Raw genomic sequence first — 18,173 nt, forward strand, 5'->3', positions numbered from 1 at the left:
TTATCAAATATTAATTGACCATATATGTCTGGGTTAATGTCTGGATTCTCTAGTCTGTTCCATTGGTCTGTGGCTCTGCTCTTGTGCCAGTACCAAATTGTCTTGATTACTATGGCTTTATAGTAGAGCTTGAAGTTGGGGAGTGAGATCCCCCCTACTTTATTCTTCTTTCTCAGTATTGATTTGGCTATTCAGGGTCTTTGGTGTTTCCATATGAATTTTTGAATTATTTGTTCCAGTTCATTGAAGAATGTTGCTGGTAGTTTCATAGGGATTGCATCCAATCTGTATATTGCTTTGGGCAGGATGGCCATTTTGACGATATTAATTCTTCCTAGCTACGAGCATGGGATGAGTTTCCATCTGTTAGTGTCCCCTTTAATTTCTCTTAAGAGTGACTTGTAGTTTTCAGAGTATAAGTCTTTCACTTCCTTGGTTAGGTTTATTCCTAGATATTTTATTATTTTTGATGCAATTGTGAATGGAGTTGTTTTCCTGATTTATCTTTCTGTTGGTTCATTGTTAGTATATAGGAAAGCCACAGATTTCTGTGTGTTGATTTTGTATCCTGCAACTTTGCTGTATTCCGATATCAGTTCTAGTAGTTTTGGGGTGGAGTCTTTAGGGTTTTTTATGTACAGTATCATGTCCTCTGCAAATAGTGACAGTTTAACTTCTTCTTTACCAATCTGGATTCCTTGTATTTCTTTGTTTTGTCTGATTGCCGTGGCTAGGACCTCCAGTACTATGTTAAATAACAGTGGAGAGAGTGGGCATCCCTGTCTAGTTCCCGATCTCAGAGGAAATGCTTTCAGCTTCTCGCTGTTCAATATAATGTTGGCTGTGGGTTTATCATAGATGGCCTTTATTATGTTGAGGTACTTGCCCTCTATTCCCATTTTGCTGAGAGTTTTTATCATGAATGGATGTTGAACTTTGTCAAATGCTTTTTCAGCATCTATGGAGATGATCATGTGGTTTTTGTCTTTCTTTTTGTTGATGTGGTGGATGATGTTGATGGACTTTCGAATGTTGTACCATCCTTGCATCCCTGGGATGAATCCCACTTGGTCATGGTGTATGATCCTTTTGATGTATTTTTGAATTCGGTTTGCTAATATTTTGTTGAGTATTTTTGCATCTACGTTCATCAGGGATATTGGTCTGTAGTTTTCTTTTTTGGTGGGGTCTTTGCCTGGTTTTGGTATTAGGGTGATGTTAGCTTCATAGAATGAGTTTGGGAGTATCCCCTCCTCCTCTATTTTTTGGAAAACTCTAAGGAGAATGGGTATTATGTCTGATAAAATTCTGAGGTAAATCCATCTGGCCCGGGCGTTTTGTTCTTTGGTAGTTTTTTGATTACTGCTTCAATTTCGTTGCTGGTAATTGGTCTGTTTAGATTTTCTGTTTCTTTCTGGGTCAATCTTGGAAGGTTGTATTTTTCTAGGAAATTGTCCATTTCTCCTAGGTTTCCCAGCTTGTTAGCATATAGGTTTTCATAGTATTCTCTAATAATTCTTTGTATTTCTGTGGGGTCCGTCGTGATTTTTCCTTTCTCGTTTCTGATACTGTTGATTTGTGTTGACTCTCTTTTCTTCTTAATAAGTCTGGCTAGAGGCTTATCTATTTTGTTTATTTTCTCGAAGAACCAGCTCTTGATTTCATTGATTTTTGCTATTGTTTTATTCTTCTCAATTTTATTTATTTCTTCTCCGATCTTTATTATGTCCCTCCTTTTGCTGACCTTAGGCCTCATTTGTTCTTCTTTTTCCAATTTCGATAATTGTGACATTAGACCATTCATTTGGGATTGCTCTTCCTTTTTTAAATATGCATGGATTGCTATATACTTTCCTCTTAAGACTGCTTTTGCTGTGTCCCACAGAAGTTGGGGCTTAGTGTTGTTGTTGTCATTTGTTTCCATATATTGCTGGATCTCCATTTTGATTTGGTCATTGATCCATTGATTATTTAGGAGCGTGTTGTTAAGCCTCCATGTGTTTGTGAGCCTCTTTGCTTTCTTTGTACAGTTTATTTCTAGTTTTATGCCTTTGTGGTCTGAGAAGTTGGTTGGTAGGATTTCAGTCTTTTTGAATTTTCTGAAGCTCTTTTTGTGGCCTAGTATGTGGTCTATTCTGGAGAATGTTCCATGTGCACTTGAGAAGAATGTGTATCCTGTTGCTTTTGGATGTAGAGTTCTATAGATGTCTGTTAGGTCCATCTGCTCTACTGTGTTGTTCAGTGCTTCCGTGTCCTTACTTATTTTCTGCCCGGTGGATCTATCCTTTTGGTTGAGTGGTGTGTTGAAGTCTCCTAGAATGAATGCATTGAAGTCTATATCCCCCTTTAGTTCTGTTAGTATTTGTTTCACATATGCTGGTGCTCCTGTGTTGGGTGCATATATATTTAGAATGGTTATATCCTCTTGTTTGACTGAGCCCTTTATCATTATGTAGTGTCCTTCTTTATCTCTTGTTACTTTCTTTGTTTTGAAGTCTATTTTGTCTGATATTAGTACTGCAACCCCTGCTTTCTTCTCACTGTTGTTTGTTTGAAATATGTTTTTCCATCCCTTGACTTTTAGTCTGTACATGTCTTTGGGTTTGAGGTGAGTTTCTTGTAAGCAGCATATAGATGGGTCTTACTTTTTTATCCATTCTGTTACTCTGTGTCTTTTGATTGGTGAATTCAACCCATTAACATTTAGGGTGACTATTGAAAGATCTGTACTTATTGCCATTGCAGGCTTTAAATTCGTGGTTACCAAAGGTTCAAGGTTAGCCTCTTTAGTATCTTACTGCCTAACTTAGCTCGCTTATTGAGCTGTTATATACACTGTCTGGAGATTCTTTTCTTCTCTCCCTTCTTGTTCCTCCTCCTCGATTCTTCATATGTTGGGTGTTTTGTGCTGTGCTCTTTCTAGGAGTGCTCCCAACTAGAGCAGTCCCTGTAAGATGTTCTGTAGAGGTGGTTTGTGGGAAGCAAATTCCCTCTGCTTTTGTTTGTCTGGGAATTGTTTAATCCCACCGTCATATTTGAATGATAGTCGTGCTGGATACAGTATCCTTGGTTCAAGGCCCTTCTGTTTCATTGTATTAAATATATCATGCCATTCTCTTCTGGCCTGTAGTGTTTCTGTTGAGAAATCTGATGTTAGCCTGATGGCTTTCCCTTTATAGGTGACATTTTTCTCTCTAGCTGCCTTTAAAACTCTTTCCTTGTCCTTGATCTTTGCCATTTTAATTATTATGTGTCTTGGTGTTTTCCTTCTTGGATCCTTTCTTTTGGGGGTTCTGTGTATTTCCGTGGTCTGTTCGATTATTTCCTCCCCCAGTTTGGGGAAGTTTTCAGCAATTGTTTCCTCTAAGATACTTTCCATCTCTTTTCCTCTCTCTTCTTCTTCTGGGACCTCTATAATACAGATATTGTTCCTTTTGGATTGGTCACACAGTTCTCTTAATATTGTTTCATTCCTGGAGATCCTTTTGTCTCTCTCTATGTCAGCTTCTATGCATTCCTGTTCTCTGATTTCAGTTCCATCAATGGCCTCTTGCATTCTATCCATTCTGCTTATAAACCCTTCCAGAGTTTGTTTCATTTCTGCGATCTCCTTTCTGGCATCTGTGATCTCCCTCCGAACTTCATCCCATTTCTCTTGTGTATTTCTCTGCATCTCTGTCAGCATGTTTATGATTCTTATTTTGAATTCTTTTTCAGGAAGACTGGTTAGGTCTGTCTCCTTCTCTGGTGTTGTCTCTGTGATCTTTGTCTGCCTGTAGCTTTGCCTTTTCATGGTGATAGGAATAGTTTGCAGAACTGGGACGAGTGACGGCTGGAAGGACTTCCTTTCTTGTTGGTTTGTGGCCCTCCTCTCCTGGGAGAACAGCGGCCTCTAGTGGCTTGTGCTGCGCAGCTGCGCGCAGACAGGGCTTCTGCTTCCTGCCCGGCTGCTATGGAGTTAATCTCCGCTGTTGCTGTGGGCGTGGCCTGGCTCGGGCAGCTGCTCCAAAATGGTGGAGTCGCGTTGGAGCAGGAGCTGCTGGGAGGCTATTTATCTCCGTAAGGGGCCTCCCTGCTCCCTGCAGCCCGGGGGTTGGGGTGCCCAGAGATTCCCGGGTTCCCTACCTCTGGATTAAGTGTCCCGCCCTGCCCCTTTAAGACTTCCAAAAAGCACCCGCCAAAACAAAACAACGACCACCAAAAAAAAAAGAAAAAGAAAAAGAAAAAAAATTTTTTAATTAAAAAAAAAAATTTTTTTTTAAAAAAAAAAAGGTGGTTGCTCATTTTTCTTTATTCTCCGGTGCCAGCCTCAGGCCTCTGCTCACTGGTCTTGCTGCCCTGTTTCCCTAGTATTGGGGTCCCTATCCCTTTAAGACTACCAAAAAGCGCTTGCCAAAACAAAACAGCAAAGAAAAAAAAATGGTCGCTCGCTTTTCTGGTGTCCTCTTGCGCCAGGCCACCGGTGCCCGCTCACTGTTCTTGCTGCCCTGTTTTCCTAGTATCGAGGGCCCTGCACTCTGGCCCGGATGGCTGGGGCTGGGTGCTCGGCAGTCCTGGGCTCCGTCTCCCTCCCGCTCTGCCTGCTCTTCTCCCGTCGGGAGCTTGGGGGAGGTGCGCTCGGCTCCCGCGGGGCCGGGGCTTGTATCTCACCCCCTTCGCGAGGCGCTGGGTTCTCTCAGGTGCGGATGTGGTCTGGATATTGTCCTGTGTCGTGTGGTCTTTATTCTAGGAAGGGTTGTCTTTGTTATATTTTCATAGATATATGTTGTTTTGGGAGGAGATTTCCGCTGCTGTACTCATGCCGCTATCTTCCGCCCCCGGCCATCAAATGTATTTCTTAAATAATAAAACTTGAAAGTTGAAATGACTCCTTAATACACGGACTGCAGAATGGATGTTGTATAAGCAGGCCTGAGAACAACATTAATTTCATTGTACATATCCATCAGAGCTGTTGGGTGACCAGGTACATTTGTCAATGAGCAGTAAGATTTTGAAATGAGTCTTTTTTTTGTTTTGTTTTAGGAGTTGTTCTTAATATTGAGCTTAAAATATTCAGTAAATTATGTTGTATACAGACGTGCTGTCATCCAGGCTTTGTTGTTGCATTTCTGGAGCACAGACAGTTTGGATTTGGCATCATACTCAAGGGCCCTAGGATTTTTCAGAATGGTAAATGAGCACTGGCTTCAACTTAATGTCACTAATTTCATGAGCCTCGAACAAGAGAGTTAGCCTGTCCTTTGAAGCCAGGCATTGACTTCCCTTCTCCAGCTGTAAATGTCCCAGATGGCATCTTCTAATCACAGGCTATTTTATCTACAGTGAAAAGCTGTTGTTCAGTGTAGCCATCTTCACTAATAGTCTCAGCTGGATCGTCTGGATAACTTGCAGCTTTTCCATCAGCCCCTGCCGCTTCCCCTGCACTTCGCTGTTACGGAGACGGCTTCTTTCCTTAAGTCTCGTGACCCAACCTCTGCTGGCTTCAGACTTTTCTTCTGCAGCTTCTTCACCTGTCTGAGCCTTCATAGAACTGAAGAAGCTCAGGGCCTTGCTCTGGATCAGGCTTTGGCTTAAGGAAATCTTGTGGCTGGTTTGACCATCTATCCAGACCATTAAAACTTTTTCCATAGCAACAGTAAGTTTGTTTCTCTTTCTTGTCATTCATGTGTTCACTGAAGTTTGAACTTTTAATTTCCTTCAGAAACACTTCCTTTGTCTTCACAAGCCTATCTTGGCTCTCAACATTCCTCCCTCACTAAGCTTAACCACTTCTAGCTCTTGGCTTAAAGTGAGAAATGTGCAACTGTGCCTTTCACTTGACCATTTAGAGGCCTATTAGTTAATTGGCCTAATTTCAATATCGTTGGATCTGAGGAAATGGGGGGTTCAAGAGAGGGAGAGAGATGGGGTAATAGCCAAGTAGGTGGAGCAGTCAGAATACACAACAACACTCATCAATTAAATTGACCTCTCATAGGAGTGCAGTTGGTGGTGCCCTGAAAGAATTACAATAGTAACATCAAAGGTCACTGATCACAGATCACCATAACAAATATGATAGTAGTGAAGAGGCTTGAAAATATTGCAATAATTACCAAAATGTGACAAACATGAGGTGAACAAATGCTGTTAGAAAAATAGCACCAACTTGATCTATGAATGGTTGCCACAAACCTTTTCATTTGTTAAAAAAAAAATGCAGTATCTGTGAAACACAATAAAGTGAAGCACATTAAAGCGAGGTATGCCAGCATTTCCTAGTCTACATCTTCAACCCATTTTTTACCAGCTTTTCTTGAACCTATTATTCTCCGTTCCTAAAAGAAACAAAACAAAAACTTCCTTTTATCCCTTCTCCAAATCTCTCTTCTTCGCAGTAGTCTACAATCACTCTTTCAGCTTTTGCACTGTGGTACATCATAATCGCTACCATCACATCAGTCCGGTGAACCTGCTGTCCTTAAGATCACTGGTGATCAGAGTGCCAGTGACGGGACGCTTTTCAGACGATAGGAGGGTGCAGGAGTACATCCCCTTTTTGCCCATGTCTTTGTCAACACTTAGTGTTCTTAGACATTACAGTTTGGTGGATATAAAATGGTATCGCATTATAGTTTCATTTGCATTTCCCTTTTTATTGTCAAATTTGAACATTGTTTTGTATGTTACTGACATGTTCTTCAAAGCCTAGTTAGGGTTTTTGCCCATTTTTCATTTGGGGTGTCTTTTTCCCTTTTATTCTTTGAAGTTTGTCATATGTCTGGATACTAGTGCTTTGTCAGTTTTGTGTTCTGTGAATATCTTCTATTAATTTGTGGTATGTCTTTCCACATTTTTGGCATTTTTGAACACTGATTGTTAATTTCTTATTGATCATTTCCAAAATACATCTCCCATACTTTCTTCTAAAATGTTTAAAGTTGTATTTTCATAATACAAGCCTTAATCATTCTAGAACTGTTTTTATATATGGTGTGAGGTATTACATTTTGGTGCTCCAATTACATTTTTTTCTATATGGATAACTAGTTATCCCATTACTGTTTATTGAACAGTTTATCATGTCTGTATTGATTATCAGTGCCATCTCTATCATATGTGGAGTTTTCATGTATGCCTGTGCCTGTTATTAGGGACATTCTTCTCCAATGGCCTCTTTGTCAATTATTTTAACAATGATACATTGTCTTCATTACACTTCCCTTATTAAAAAGTCCTGAAATCTACTAGGGCAAGTGCAGCATCCTATCCTTTTTTTAGAACTGTTCATAACCCTTAGATTTTTTAATGAAAATTTGAGCATTATCTTGTCAGGGTCCAAGAAAAATAAATATTCAGATGCTTGTTGAAATTGAATTGATTCTGAAGTTAATTTGGGGAAACATCATCATGATTTTGAGTCTGCCAGTCCAGGATGTGTTATATCTTACATTTATTTAGATCTCCTTTAATGTCTTTCAATAAAGTTTTATTATTTCATCTAAAAAAATGATACACCTTATATCTATAATGTTATAATACTATCTTTTTTAGGATGACGCATTTCCCCCACTATTCAAAAGTAGAACATTCCTGTGAGACCTTTTAAGCTGAAATGGCAAAGAAGCAATTGCCATTAATTTATTTGGAAAAATTTTGAGTGTCCCCAGACCCAAAAATAATCTATTTTAGGCTAACAGATGCACAAAGTAAATTGAGATAAAGCACAGATGCCCACAGACACAGTTCAGAGCTACGGTGGCTTGATGTTAAGATGCTGAGCCTCGTTCCCAGGGAAGGAGCTGGGGAGGGCCACCCCTGCTGCTCAGGGTGGGCGCTCTAGTGGCTCACTTCAGAACACACTAAACATTGTGCTTTTCACCTTTTTTCATAAAAGGGAAGATCCTCTTTGGATTTCTTTCAGTTGGTGAAAACAGGTACTAATATAGGTCCTTTGTAAAAGCGAAGTGATGTAACACAACTTGATCAGCCGGGATATACCTATATGTATCTTTCAACCCTTTCTTGCTGCTATATAGAAATACTTAAAACTTTTATATGTTGAACTTAACATCTGCCCAGCTTGAGAAGCTTTATTATTTAAATTCTAATAATAAAAGTGTCTGGGTTTTTTTGTGTATGTTTTATATATGGAGAAGTCATCTTTAAGGTATTCTTTTCTAATACTTTTATTTTTTCCCTGTGTATTACCTTAGGATGTATATTGCTGTCCCTTCTTCACTTCTGATATTAACTTGTTTCTTACTCTCTTTTTAAAATAGCTTTGATAGGGATTTATCAGTTTTATTGAACTTCAAATGTTGGACTTTTGGCTGTGTTTATTTTTCTCTTTGTTTTCTGTTTTGTTGATTTCTGTTTCATCTTTATCTCTTGCTTCTTTAGATTTGACTTTTTTCTAATTCTCTTTTAACACCTTAAGGAGGAAGCTTAGATTATTTACTTTTTTACTTAAGGCTCTACATATTCCTTTAGCCACATTCCATGCATTTGCTCTGTTGTGTCCTTTCATTCAAATTAGATTCTCATTTCCATTATTTCTCCATTGATCCATGGATTTTGTTTAATAAGGTAAAGGTAGTTAATTTTATGATTTAATTCTCCTATATTTGTATCAATTTTTTGTGATCTACTTGTTCTATCAGCTATTGAAAGACATGTTAAAGTTATTACTGGGAATTGTCTTTTCTCCTTTTAGTTTCTTCAGTTTTTGCTTTGTACATTTTATAGGTGCCCTTTATCAGGTTGAGTAAGCTTTTGTTTTTATTGCTAAGTTGGTTGAGTATCTTTATCATGAAAGGGGTGTTGGAATTGTCAGATTTATTTTTCCTGCATCAGTTGAAAAGATTGTATGCTATTTTTATTCTCTTGATATAGTGTTTTACACTAATGGATTTTTAGCATTAAATCAACCTTTGCATTCCTGCAATGCATCCTACTTTGTTATGGTGAATAATTTCTTTTATATGGCCCTGGGTGTGGCTTGCCAGCATTTTGTTGAGGATTTCTGCATCCAAGATGAAGAATGAGTCTGTACGATAGAAGAGACAAGAAGCAAGTCTTACTTCACCATCCTCCCTTAGTATAGGGTAGGAATGAAAATAGGAGGAATAGTTACAAGTCTTTAAAGGGATGAGACTCCCAGACTCCCTTTCCAACCTTAGAAAAAGATTGGAGTTTACTTTCTAGACTTGGGATACCAGGCATAGCTGAGAACAGAAATGTTTTATTATAATAAAAAGAGGGAAATTAAGTGAAGGCATAGTTGGTGATTGGAAACCTCGTTACTTTGCCCCTTCTTGGCTCCAAGAATGTTGGCAGCCAAGATTATACCTGTAGGGAAAAAAGAATGACAGAAAGTTAGGTCTGTGCCAGATTCACTTTAAAGTGAAGTTACTCATGCTTGAAGAGGTTCTAAATAGCATCTTAGTGCCCCAGTCTTCAGAGAACATCCCAAGATCACCAACAATTTGAGAAAAGCCTCTGACATCAAAGATCGAGATGAAAAAATACACACAAGAAAAAGGATACTAGAGGAAACAGATACAATGCTGGAACAGAAGAAAAAGTACCAAAAACAACCCTTAAAAACAATAAAGCAAATAGGCAAAAAACAAAATCTATAATCTTGTTAGATCAGAGAGCAGGGAAACAGAAAAGACTGAAAAGAGTTAATCTAGGAGATCTAACATGCATATGACAAAAGCCCCATTCTTAGAGTAATAACTGAAGTCCATTTTCCTGATGCAAGGCACTGTATGATCTAGCCCCCCTCCTTTACACCTGAGACCTATCCTCTGCCTTCTCTCCGGCTCACTCTGCACCCATCACTTTGGCCTCCTTGCTTAGAACGTGATAGACATACTCTCATCCAGAGCCTTTGCTCAGCCTCTTCGCTGTGTCTGAAATGCTCCTTCATCTCCTTCAGGTTTTTGCTTAAATGTCATCTCTATGAAACCTGCTTGGAACGCCTCCATGTAAATTGTGACAATCTTCACCTTGGCCTACCATCACCCCTTATCTTACTCAGTATTCTTTTTAAAGCCCTCATCACCTAATATACTATTTCATTCACCTATTTTTTGTGTTCATTGTCTAGAAGATAAGAACATAAGCTCTCTACAAGGTGGGAATGTTGTCTGTTTTATTTGCTGCATCTTCCATGTCTACAAAAGTGCCTGGTACATAGCAGATGGCAATAAATATTTGTTGTTTAGTGACCTCCATGCCCAGATATAGACCAAGAATATTCAGGAAAGCCATTCAGTTTGTGGTGTGGTGCCCAACGATTAGAGCAACAGCTTAGATCCTTCTACCCTTTCCATCACTCATTCGGTGTCCCTGCAAAAATAATGTTAACTCTTAGATGCCCACTGTATGTATCTCCAACTCTATTTTAGTAGCCACAAGCCTACAACTGATCTCTGCTCTAAATACTAAAATAGAGCACCTTGCTTTTTGCAACCTGGACAAAGCAAAGGGATATGGAACAAAACAGCTTTTACTGGAAAAGTGTGTATATGACCATGGTGTGTGTGTATAATGTTAAATGTATGCATGTATACAAATTTCACTTTTAACACTACATGGTGGGGAAAGGTGAGAATGGAAATCTGATTTAGAAGGAAGGCTAGTAAGAATCAAAGTGAATTATTACATTACATGATTGACATCCTTTAAAACTATTTTTACACATAGTCTAGCAGTCTAATATGAATTCCTTTAACAAAGTAACAGCCCAAACTTAACATTTTTAATTAACATGTTAGCTTATGGGAATATTAAATATTATATTAAGAACTTGAGACTAAACCATAGCATTTCACTATGTAAACTGTATTGCACTAAAGTCTTTTTTGTTTTATATCAGGTAATTTTAAGTTCCATGATAAAAGAATGTGAACAAAAAGTAGAGAACAAGACTGTCCAAGAGCCTCAAGGGTAAGATATTAATTCTTTTTTTAAGGCTTCATGTTAACCTTAATTTCTCTAAGTTTTCTATTGATAAATATGGTGTTTTATTTTGTGTTATTTTGCAGTCATTTGAAAGACAAAATTTTTTAATCAGCTATTTATAAATGCTAGTCCATAAACCATCTGCATCAGAATTATCTGGGGAATTTAAAATTTATGTCTGTGTGCCTTTCTCTCAAAATTCATTCAGCCTAGGGATCAGTATGTTTACAAGCTTCCCCTAGAGAGACTGGACTTGGGAATCATTGTTCAAAATAGTCTTTGGAAATTTGTGATAGGTTGTAAGATGTAACTTGATCACTGCATAAAGGATTGTAAACTTGTGGACGTTCTAGTCACATGCTTCTAACCAAACTAATTAGAATTCAAAGATTAAGTGAAATTAAAATACTAGCATAAATGTGAAAGGGTTAAGTTAGGCATTCAGGAGAGGAAGTAATTCACAAGTAGGCTGTGTGTACTCTTAAGTCTTGCTGAAGTGACCTTGAGCAGTTAATCTTAAATGGACTCTGTTAGGCGTAAAAAGCTCAAAGGTATTTCCTTTATAAAGCTGACTACCAGCAAAAGGTGTTTCATTGTTTCAGGCTAGGTACACACAGACACATACATACTCCTCCATACACACACACACACACACACACACAGTCTTTTTGCCTCCGTATGTCAGAGACCTTTCTTTAAACTTCAGCCATGGAAAGTCAAAACAATAGACTTTGATAGGTTTCTATTCTGAACAATATCCATAAAGTTAACCCTAAGGCAAATACTTCTATTCATTTGTTATACATTGATTATATGGTGCCTTATTAATATAAAACATGAAAAATTTGGGGACAAAATTAACTACATGTGAAATACATTCTAATGAAATGTCATGAACTATAGCATACAAGAACTAAAAAGAGAATTATCTTTATAATATCCCAACATTGCTTCAGTTGTATGACCTTCCTTTCAAAAATATTCATTTTCATAATCATATTTTCCCATATTATTTCAATCTTCTATATTATTTTTTTGCTTTTAAAACTTAAAAAAATTTTCAAATGAATGCAAAAATAGATACTATAATGAATTCCCATGTACTTATCACTCAGCTTCAACAATTATCAACTCAGTTTTATTTCATCCATAACCCATTCCTTTCCCCCTCCCATATTTTGTTATCTCTAAAAAGATAAGTATTATTTTTTGAAACATATATCATTATCACACCATAACAACTCCTTAATATTATTGGTTATCTGGTCTACAATCCAATTTATAATTGTTTCATTAATGTCATTAGTGATTTGTTGTTTTTCTTTACAGTCTGTTCTTTGAATCAGGATCCAAAGTTTCATACATTGCAGTTGATTGATATGTCTGTTAAGTCTTTTAATCTGTAGGTTCTCCATCTATTAACCATACAATTTACTTGTTGAAGAAACTGAGTAATTTCTCCTGTTGAAGTTTCCCCAGTTCGGCTTTTGCAGATTGTATTTCCCTTGTGTTGTTTAACATGTTCCTCTGTATTTCCTGTAAATTTGGTACTTTGGTCTAGACCTAGAGACTTAATCAGATTCAGGGCATGTTTCTTTGCCAAGACCGCTTCACAGGAAGATGTGTGTTTTCATCATGAGGAAGATAATGTCTGCTTCTCTCTTTTTTTGGTGATATTGATATCTGTTAATGATCAATGCCAGTTCCACTAATTCATTAGCAGTTATTAAATATATTATTCTAATTGTATCATTCCTTCTTCATTTGTGAGCTAGAATACTTGAATAAAGACAAACTGACCCCATATATATTACTATTACATAGTGATGTCATTAATGTAGTAAAGACAAGATAAATTTCAATTCTTTTTTTTTATATACCAATGTCCAAAATAATGAGTTGATTTACCCTCTGATGGTGACCAGTTAGGTGGCTTTTCTTTTTAGAAGTATTGTTATAAACTCATGGATTTAAAAATAGTTGATGTAATTCAGTGTGTTACATTTATTATCTTTTGATGCCCAAATTATCCTATATCTGGCCATTGTGAGCCTTTTCAAATTGACTCCCAAGTCCTTTTGACATTAATTTGCAAGATGGAATGGTGTGGAGAGAGAAGGCCAGATGTAAGAGGTTCTACAAATTCAGAATCAAGAGGAATGGCAGCTCGTAAGTTATGAGTTACAAAGGAAAGATCTGAGATTTCCTTGAAAACTTGCAGTAAGAGAAGTGTTACCTGTTCATTTCTAATAACTCTGTTTTTTTTAAATTTCTCTTATCCTATGAGTTTAAATCTCCCTTCATAATGTCTACTCTCTAAAACAGGTTTTCATTATATGGCAGAAGAGTGGGGAGTGTTACAGGCCCCTTTGTAAAGAAGATAAAAATGTCAAGCCACTCTTCAGAAAATATGTTATAATGCAGTCTTTCTTTATTGGAAAGCTTTGTAAGATACCTGGGTCCTCTACCAATTATGGGAAGAATCAGAATCACTGAGGTTTGGCCCAGCCATCTGCATTTTCAAAGAGTTGCCCAGGTGGTTGTGATGGGTATCACAGAGCTACACAGATACATACACCTATGCAGATACATATCACTTCATTTTTCACATGTAGCATATCTATTAAGTTTCCTAAATCTTCTCCTCTCTAGACAAAACATTCCAGACTCCTTAACATTGTTGCCGTCCTCTAAAATATCATTAAAACTTGATAGTTAGATATTATCTGACCCATGTATCCTGTTTTTCTAGGTGCAAACTAAAATCATACTTATCTTCTGACTTACACTATTTTTCTATAGAAAGAAAACAATGCTGTATTTTTAGAATGTTAAGAAAGGCATCATAGAAAAGATAGGACTTGAACTGGGATTTGAAACATGGCTAGACACCAGAAAGAAAGAGATCATTAAAGTTAGGAATGTTTTGAACAATTGAACTAGACAAACCTGACTCAAAGGGGTCTAAAGATTGAGCACTGAGGGTTGGTTAAAAACAAAAAGATAAAAAACCCACAAAAATTAGATAGCTACATTTCTGGAATACAAAGTACATTTTATATTATAGGTAGTTAATGCCTGTTGAAGATTTTTGAGAAGTAGTGGAATATGAAGTAGTATTTTAGAAGTTAATCTGATAATGCAGAGACCAGATCTAAGACTATTGGAATAATTCATTTGTAAAGAAATAGCAGTGGAAGTAAACATAAGCAATGATGTTTCATAGAATAAAGTGACAACATTTGATTTGTTTGAAATAGAAAGAAAGGAGCATTATTGTTTGGAAGAGAGGAGAAGAGTAGAACCACTGGCAAATAAAGAAATAAAATGGGGAGCCATTTCTAGAGTTAGGGTGCGAGAAAAAGCTTAGGATGTTCACTTTATCAAACAAGAGTAATATCAGACCCTCAGGGAAAGAGTTGTGATTCAGTAAATACTTTGGAGTCAGCTGATGGAGAGGATATTTGAAACTTTGAGAATATGTTTTGTTATTGAAGAGCCAAGCAGCGATTGCTGAACCCTATGCAGGACCCCTTTGTGTGAAGGGAAAGCGGCAGTAGAGAGAGTCAGACACGAAGGAGAGATGGATCTGGTTGGTGTGCTGGCCTAAGGGCAGTGAGAATAATTTTCAAGATGGGAGGGCGGTTGGGTATTTGAGTAATTCACAGGGCACACCCTGAAAGACTGCACAGCCTGTAGTCCTTGGTGAGAGCACATACTTCCTGTGTAGGTCCAGTGGACATCTGTTGAGCTCTTGCACCTTGCTGCTCACTGCCCTTAATGGGTTCATATTCTCTTTAGTCCTTCAGAATATTTTGTGATAGTAAGTGGAATTTGAGTTTTACAGATGAGGAAACTGAATCAGAGTGATCTAAAGCATCTTAGCCAAAGCCACAGGCCAATGAACTGGGTTCCTGAGAGTTACTGCACAATTGTTGGATCATTGAAAAATTATACTGATTCAGTATTCTGTTCAGATAAATCACAGTCTTCAGTAGTCATTTAGATTAGGTTTACCAAAAGAAAGTTGGTCAAAAAGAAAGAAGAAATGAATTTGAAATTATTGATTGAAACTAGTTCACCTGGCAAGTGAGGACATGTGCCTCCCGCACATCCCCCCCAAAAAAACGTTACAGGATTGTTATCCTCACAGTACAAGAACTCTCAGTGATTTAATTTACTACTGTTTTGTGAAAGTAGGGATGCTATGTATCTACCAGGGTTGCAATAAGAAGTGAAATGGTTCTGATAATCATGACTACTAGCCCTTACAGTGTGCTGTTTTCTCACCTGACACTGTTAGTAAGCACTTTATACTCATATAGTCCTTAGTAGCCCTGTGAGGTGGGGAATAATATTATCTCCATTTTACAGATGAGGATTGCATTACAGACAAGATTAAATAACTTGCCCAAGGTCTCAGCTGGTAAATGACAGAGACAAGATTTCATCTCATTCCAGACTTGTTCCCAAGCAGACCATACTGCTCTGCTTCCTTTAATAGAAATGATGAACACAAAAGTTCCCAAGCTAGTAAGCAAATAAACACTCCTCTCCAATCCCCCTTTTGTGATACCAGTTCAGAATGTATTTATCAATGTTATACTAAAGAAACAAAAAAATCAGTTTGTTTTTTAATTGCTTTACATGAATTTTAAAATTTCTTTCCTAGTTCAATGTCAATTGCTGCAAGCTTAGTCAGTGAAGATACAAAGACCAAGTTTTTGAACAAAATGGGCCAGTTGACAACATCAGGTGCCATGTTGGCCAATGTGTTTCAGAGAAAGAAGTAAAAGCAGGAAGGAGAAGCCCCCAGTAAACACTAAGATGGACCTCAAGCAGACTGGCTCCTTGTACTTGAAGTACTTGCCTTTTTTATTTCCTTGTGTTATGTTAGCATTATAATTTTATCCTAACCTCCAAAGATATTTGCACTGCTTTTGATTATTGCTGTATATCTGTTAATTTTGGAGTTTTACCTGTGGTGATAGAAAAATTGAGTTGATAGTCTGTACTACATCCTCTCCTATGTTCTTGTCTTTCAGAATAATTTTATATATATATATATATATATATATATATATACACATATATATATAGTGAAGAGGTTTTTTTTTAATTTTTGGATGGAATATTAGCAAATAAATGTATTATACACTAAGCTGTTACAATGGTACTTAATGTAAATTTGAAGTCATTGTTATAAAGTAATGAAGTGGAGATTCCTTAAGTATTTAAATTATGAAAGAATAATGCAGACTTTTTATTGTTTCTTAACTGACTAGAAAGAGCCACCAGCATTACTCTGTGCCTTTTGGACTTCAGTTTGTGTGTCTGTAGGACTTGTGTGCATTCCGTTCCCACAGCATTTCTAACGCTGTGCTGAATTTGAGTTACAGATCCTACAGTAAGTAGATAATAATGAAACTTTGAACATTTCAGAGCTCTCATGAATATTCTTTAAGCGCTGTATAAGCCTCCCCAGCACCTACATGCATATAATGGACTTACTTGAGGAAAGACAGCAAGCACATAAGCATGGGGACTGGTAACCAACAGGAATATTACAAACTGGCATATTAGTAGATTTAAATATTCAAAAATTAATGTAAGTAAGAAGAGCTAATAATTGTGGATTTTTCCCCAAATTAAAACACAGAAGAAAATACGGTTTGAATCTGAAATTTAACACTTACTTATGTAAAACATTTTGTTTAAGATCTTTTCTAATGATTTAATTTTGGAGATTATCTTTTCATTCTGTGTGTTATAGAGAAGTACGGAGAGGTTAAGGACATTTGGGGGCTGCTTTTTTCCCTCTGTACTAAAAGTTACATGGCTGAATTATTGGTTTGTTAACACCTTCTCCCTTAAAGTCAGTGACTGTCCTTGTGTTTGATATTGTTACCTAGATTCTTAAGTCAGTGTACAGTTCCACTGGGATTTGACAGTTGTCTGTAAGGTAATGCAACTTGGTAGGAAAGAGTGGTTCTGGACATAGAAGGGGGTGATTGGTTTAAGGGGTTAATGTGAGGCTTTTTTGAAAAATGAGTATTTTGATAAAGAGAATTCTCATTTGAGCACAGTTGATGCACATAGGTGATTCTCATGTTTGTTGTATAAACTGATTTAATATACTTGGAACATAGTTGAATTACAGTCACTTCCTGGGAAAGCTAGCTTACCACACATTAAGCTTATAAAATAAATTGCCATAGGCAAAGCCATTTAAAAAGTTCATTCTGAAATTATTTCTTTTACCTACAGTGAAATAATTGTTAACTAACTAGTCTTTCTGGAAACTGTTGGATTCTAGGCATTTCTGAGTGAAAGTGGCTACCTTTCATGTCAAAAATGTTGATCTATAAATAAAATGTTTTTGCATACTTGTTTTTGGCTGTGGGTATTTATATTCATTTTGAAATACTGTATCATACCTAAAAAGAAAAAGAAACATATATTCATGAAAATGTACTAATATTATTTTAGGAATGTAATTATATAAATTACCTATTTTAGTTTACTATTAGGAAAAAAAGATTGTTGCTATAAAATTAATACATTTCAGAGGTGATTTAAAGAAAAATATCTAAACTCTCATTTGCTTTGAACTGTAGTAGGTAAGTATATTTGTTACCAGGTGAATGAATGTAATGTATTTTTATTAATTTGTGAATTCATTTATCTAAATGCTAATTTTTTTAAGGCAACAGCTAACAAAATATACAAACTATTTCAACTGAGTCTCCCTTATGCTGTTAAATACCTTAATCTCAATAGGACTTCACATTCATTTTAACATTGATTTTTATGGCAAAATGTGGATTCTTTAAGACAAGATGAGACACTAATCACTGAGACTGAGTGTGTTCTTTCAAAACAGGCCATAAAACTCCCCCACTCACTCTCTTTAAATAAAAGTGAAGTGAAAACAGTACAAGTTTAGGTATTTGATTAACAGAAAGTTAAGTTTGCAAAATAATAAAAGCTAATTTGAAATTATGCCCATTTCCAAAGCAAGCCAGAGATTATAATTTTTCAGAAATGCAGAAGTGCTATAGTTACCAAGAATGGCCAAGAATTTTCTCAAACTGATGAAAAAACATAAAGAAGGGCAATATACCACAAGCAGAATAGATTCGAGGAAAACTAAGCCTACATGTTTCCTGCTGGAAACCAAATTCAAAGAGAAAATCTTAAAAGCAGGAACTAGGAGA

General features: G+C 36.7%; 1 protein-coding gene across 8 annotated transcripts in view; it reads left to right on the forward strand.

The window, feature by feature from the left end:
- The window catches only part of RELCH (RAB11 binding and LisH domain, coiled-coil and HEAT repeat containing), a 128,623-nt gene extending 111,277 nt beyond the window's left edge, over nt 1–17,346 (forward strand). For all 8 annotated transcript variants that reach the window (XM_036876694.2, XM_036876698.2, XM_036876699.2 and 5 more), the window contains 2 exons: nt 10,871–10,941; nt 15,629–17,346. In XM_036876694.2, the coding sequence (XP_036732589.2) occupies nt 10,871–10,941; nt 15,629–15,749 (192 nt within the window). In that variant the 3' untranslated portion in view covers nt 15,750–17,346. The remainder of the gene's footprint in view (nt 1–10,870; nt 10,942–15,628) is intronic.
- Nucleotides 17,347–18,173: the final 827 nt, after the last annotated feature.

Source organism: Manis pentadactyla, chromosome 6 (genome assembly GCF_030020395.1).
Source record: "Manis pentadactyla isolate mManPen7 chromosome 6, mManPen7.hap1, whole genome shotgun sequence".
In the NCBI taxonomy this organism is placed as follows: domain Eukaryota; kingdom Metazoa; phylum Chordata; class Mammalia; order Pholidota; family Manidae; genus Manis; species Manis pentadactyla.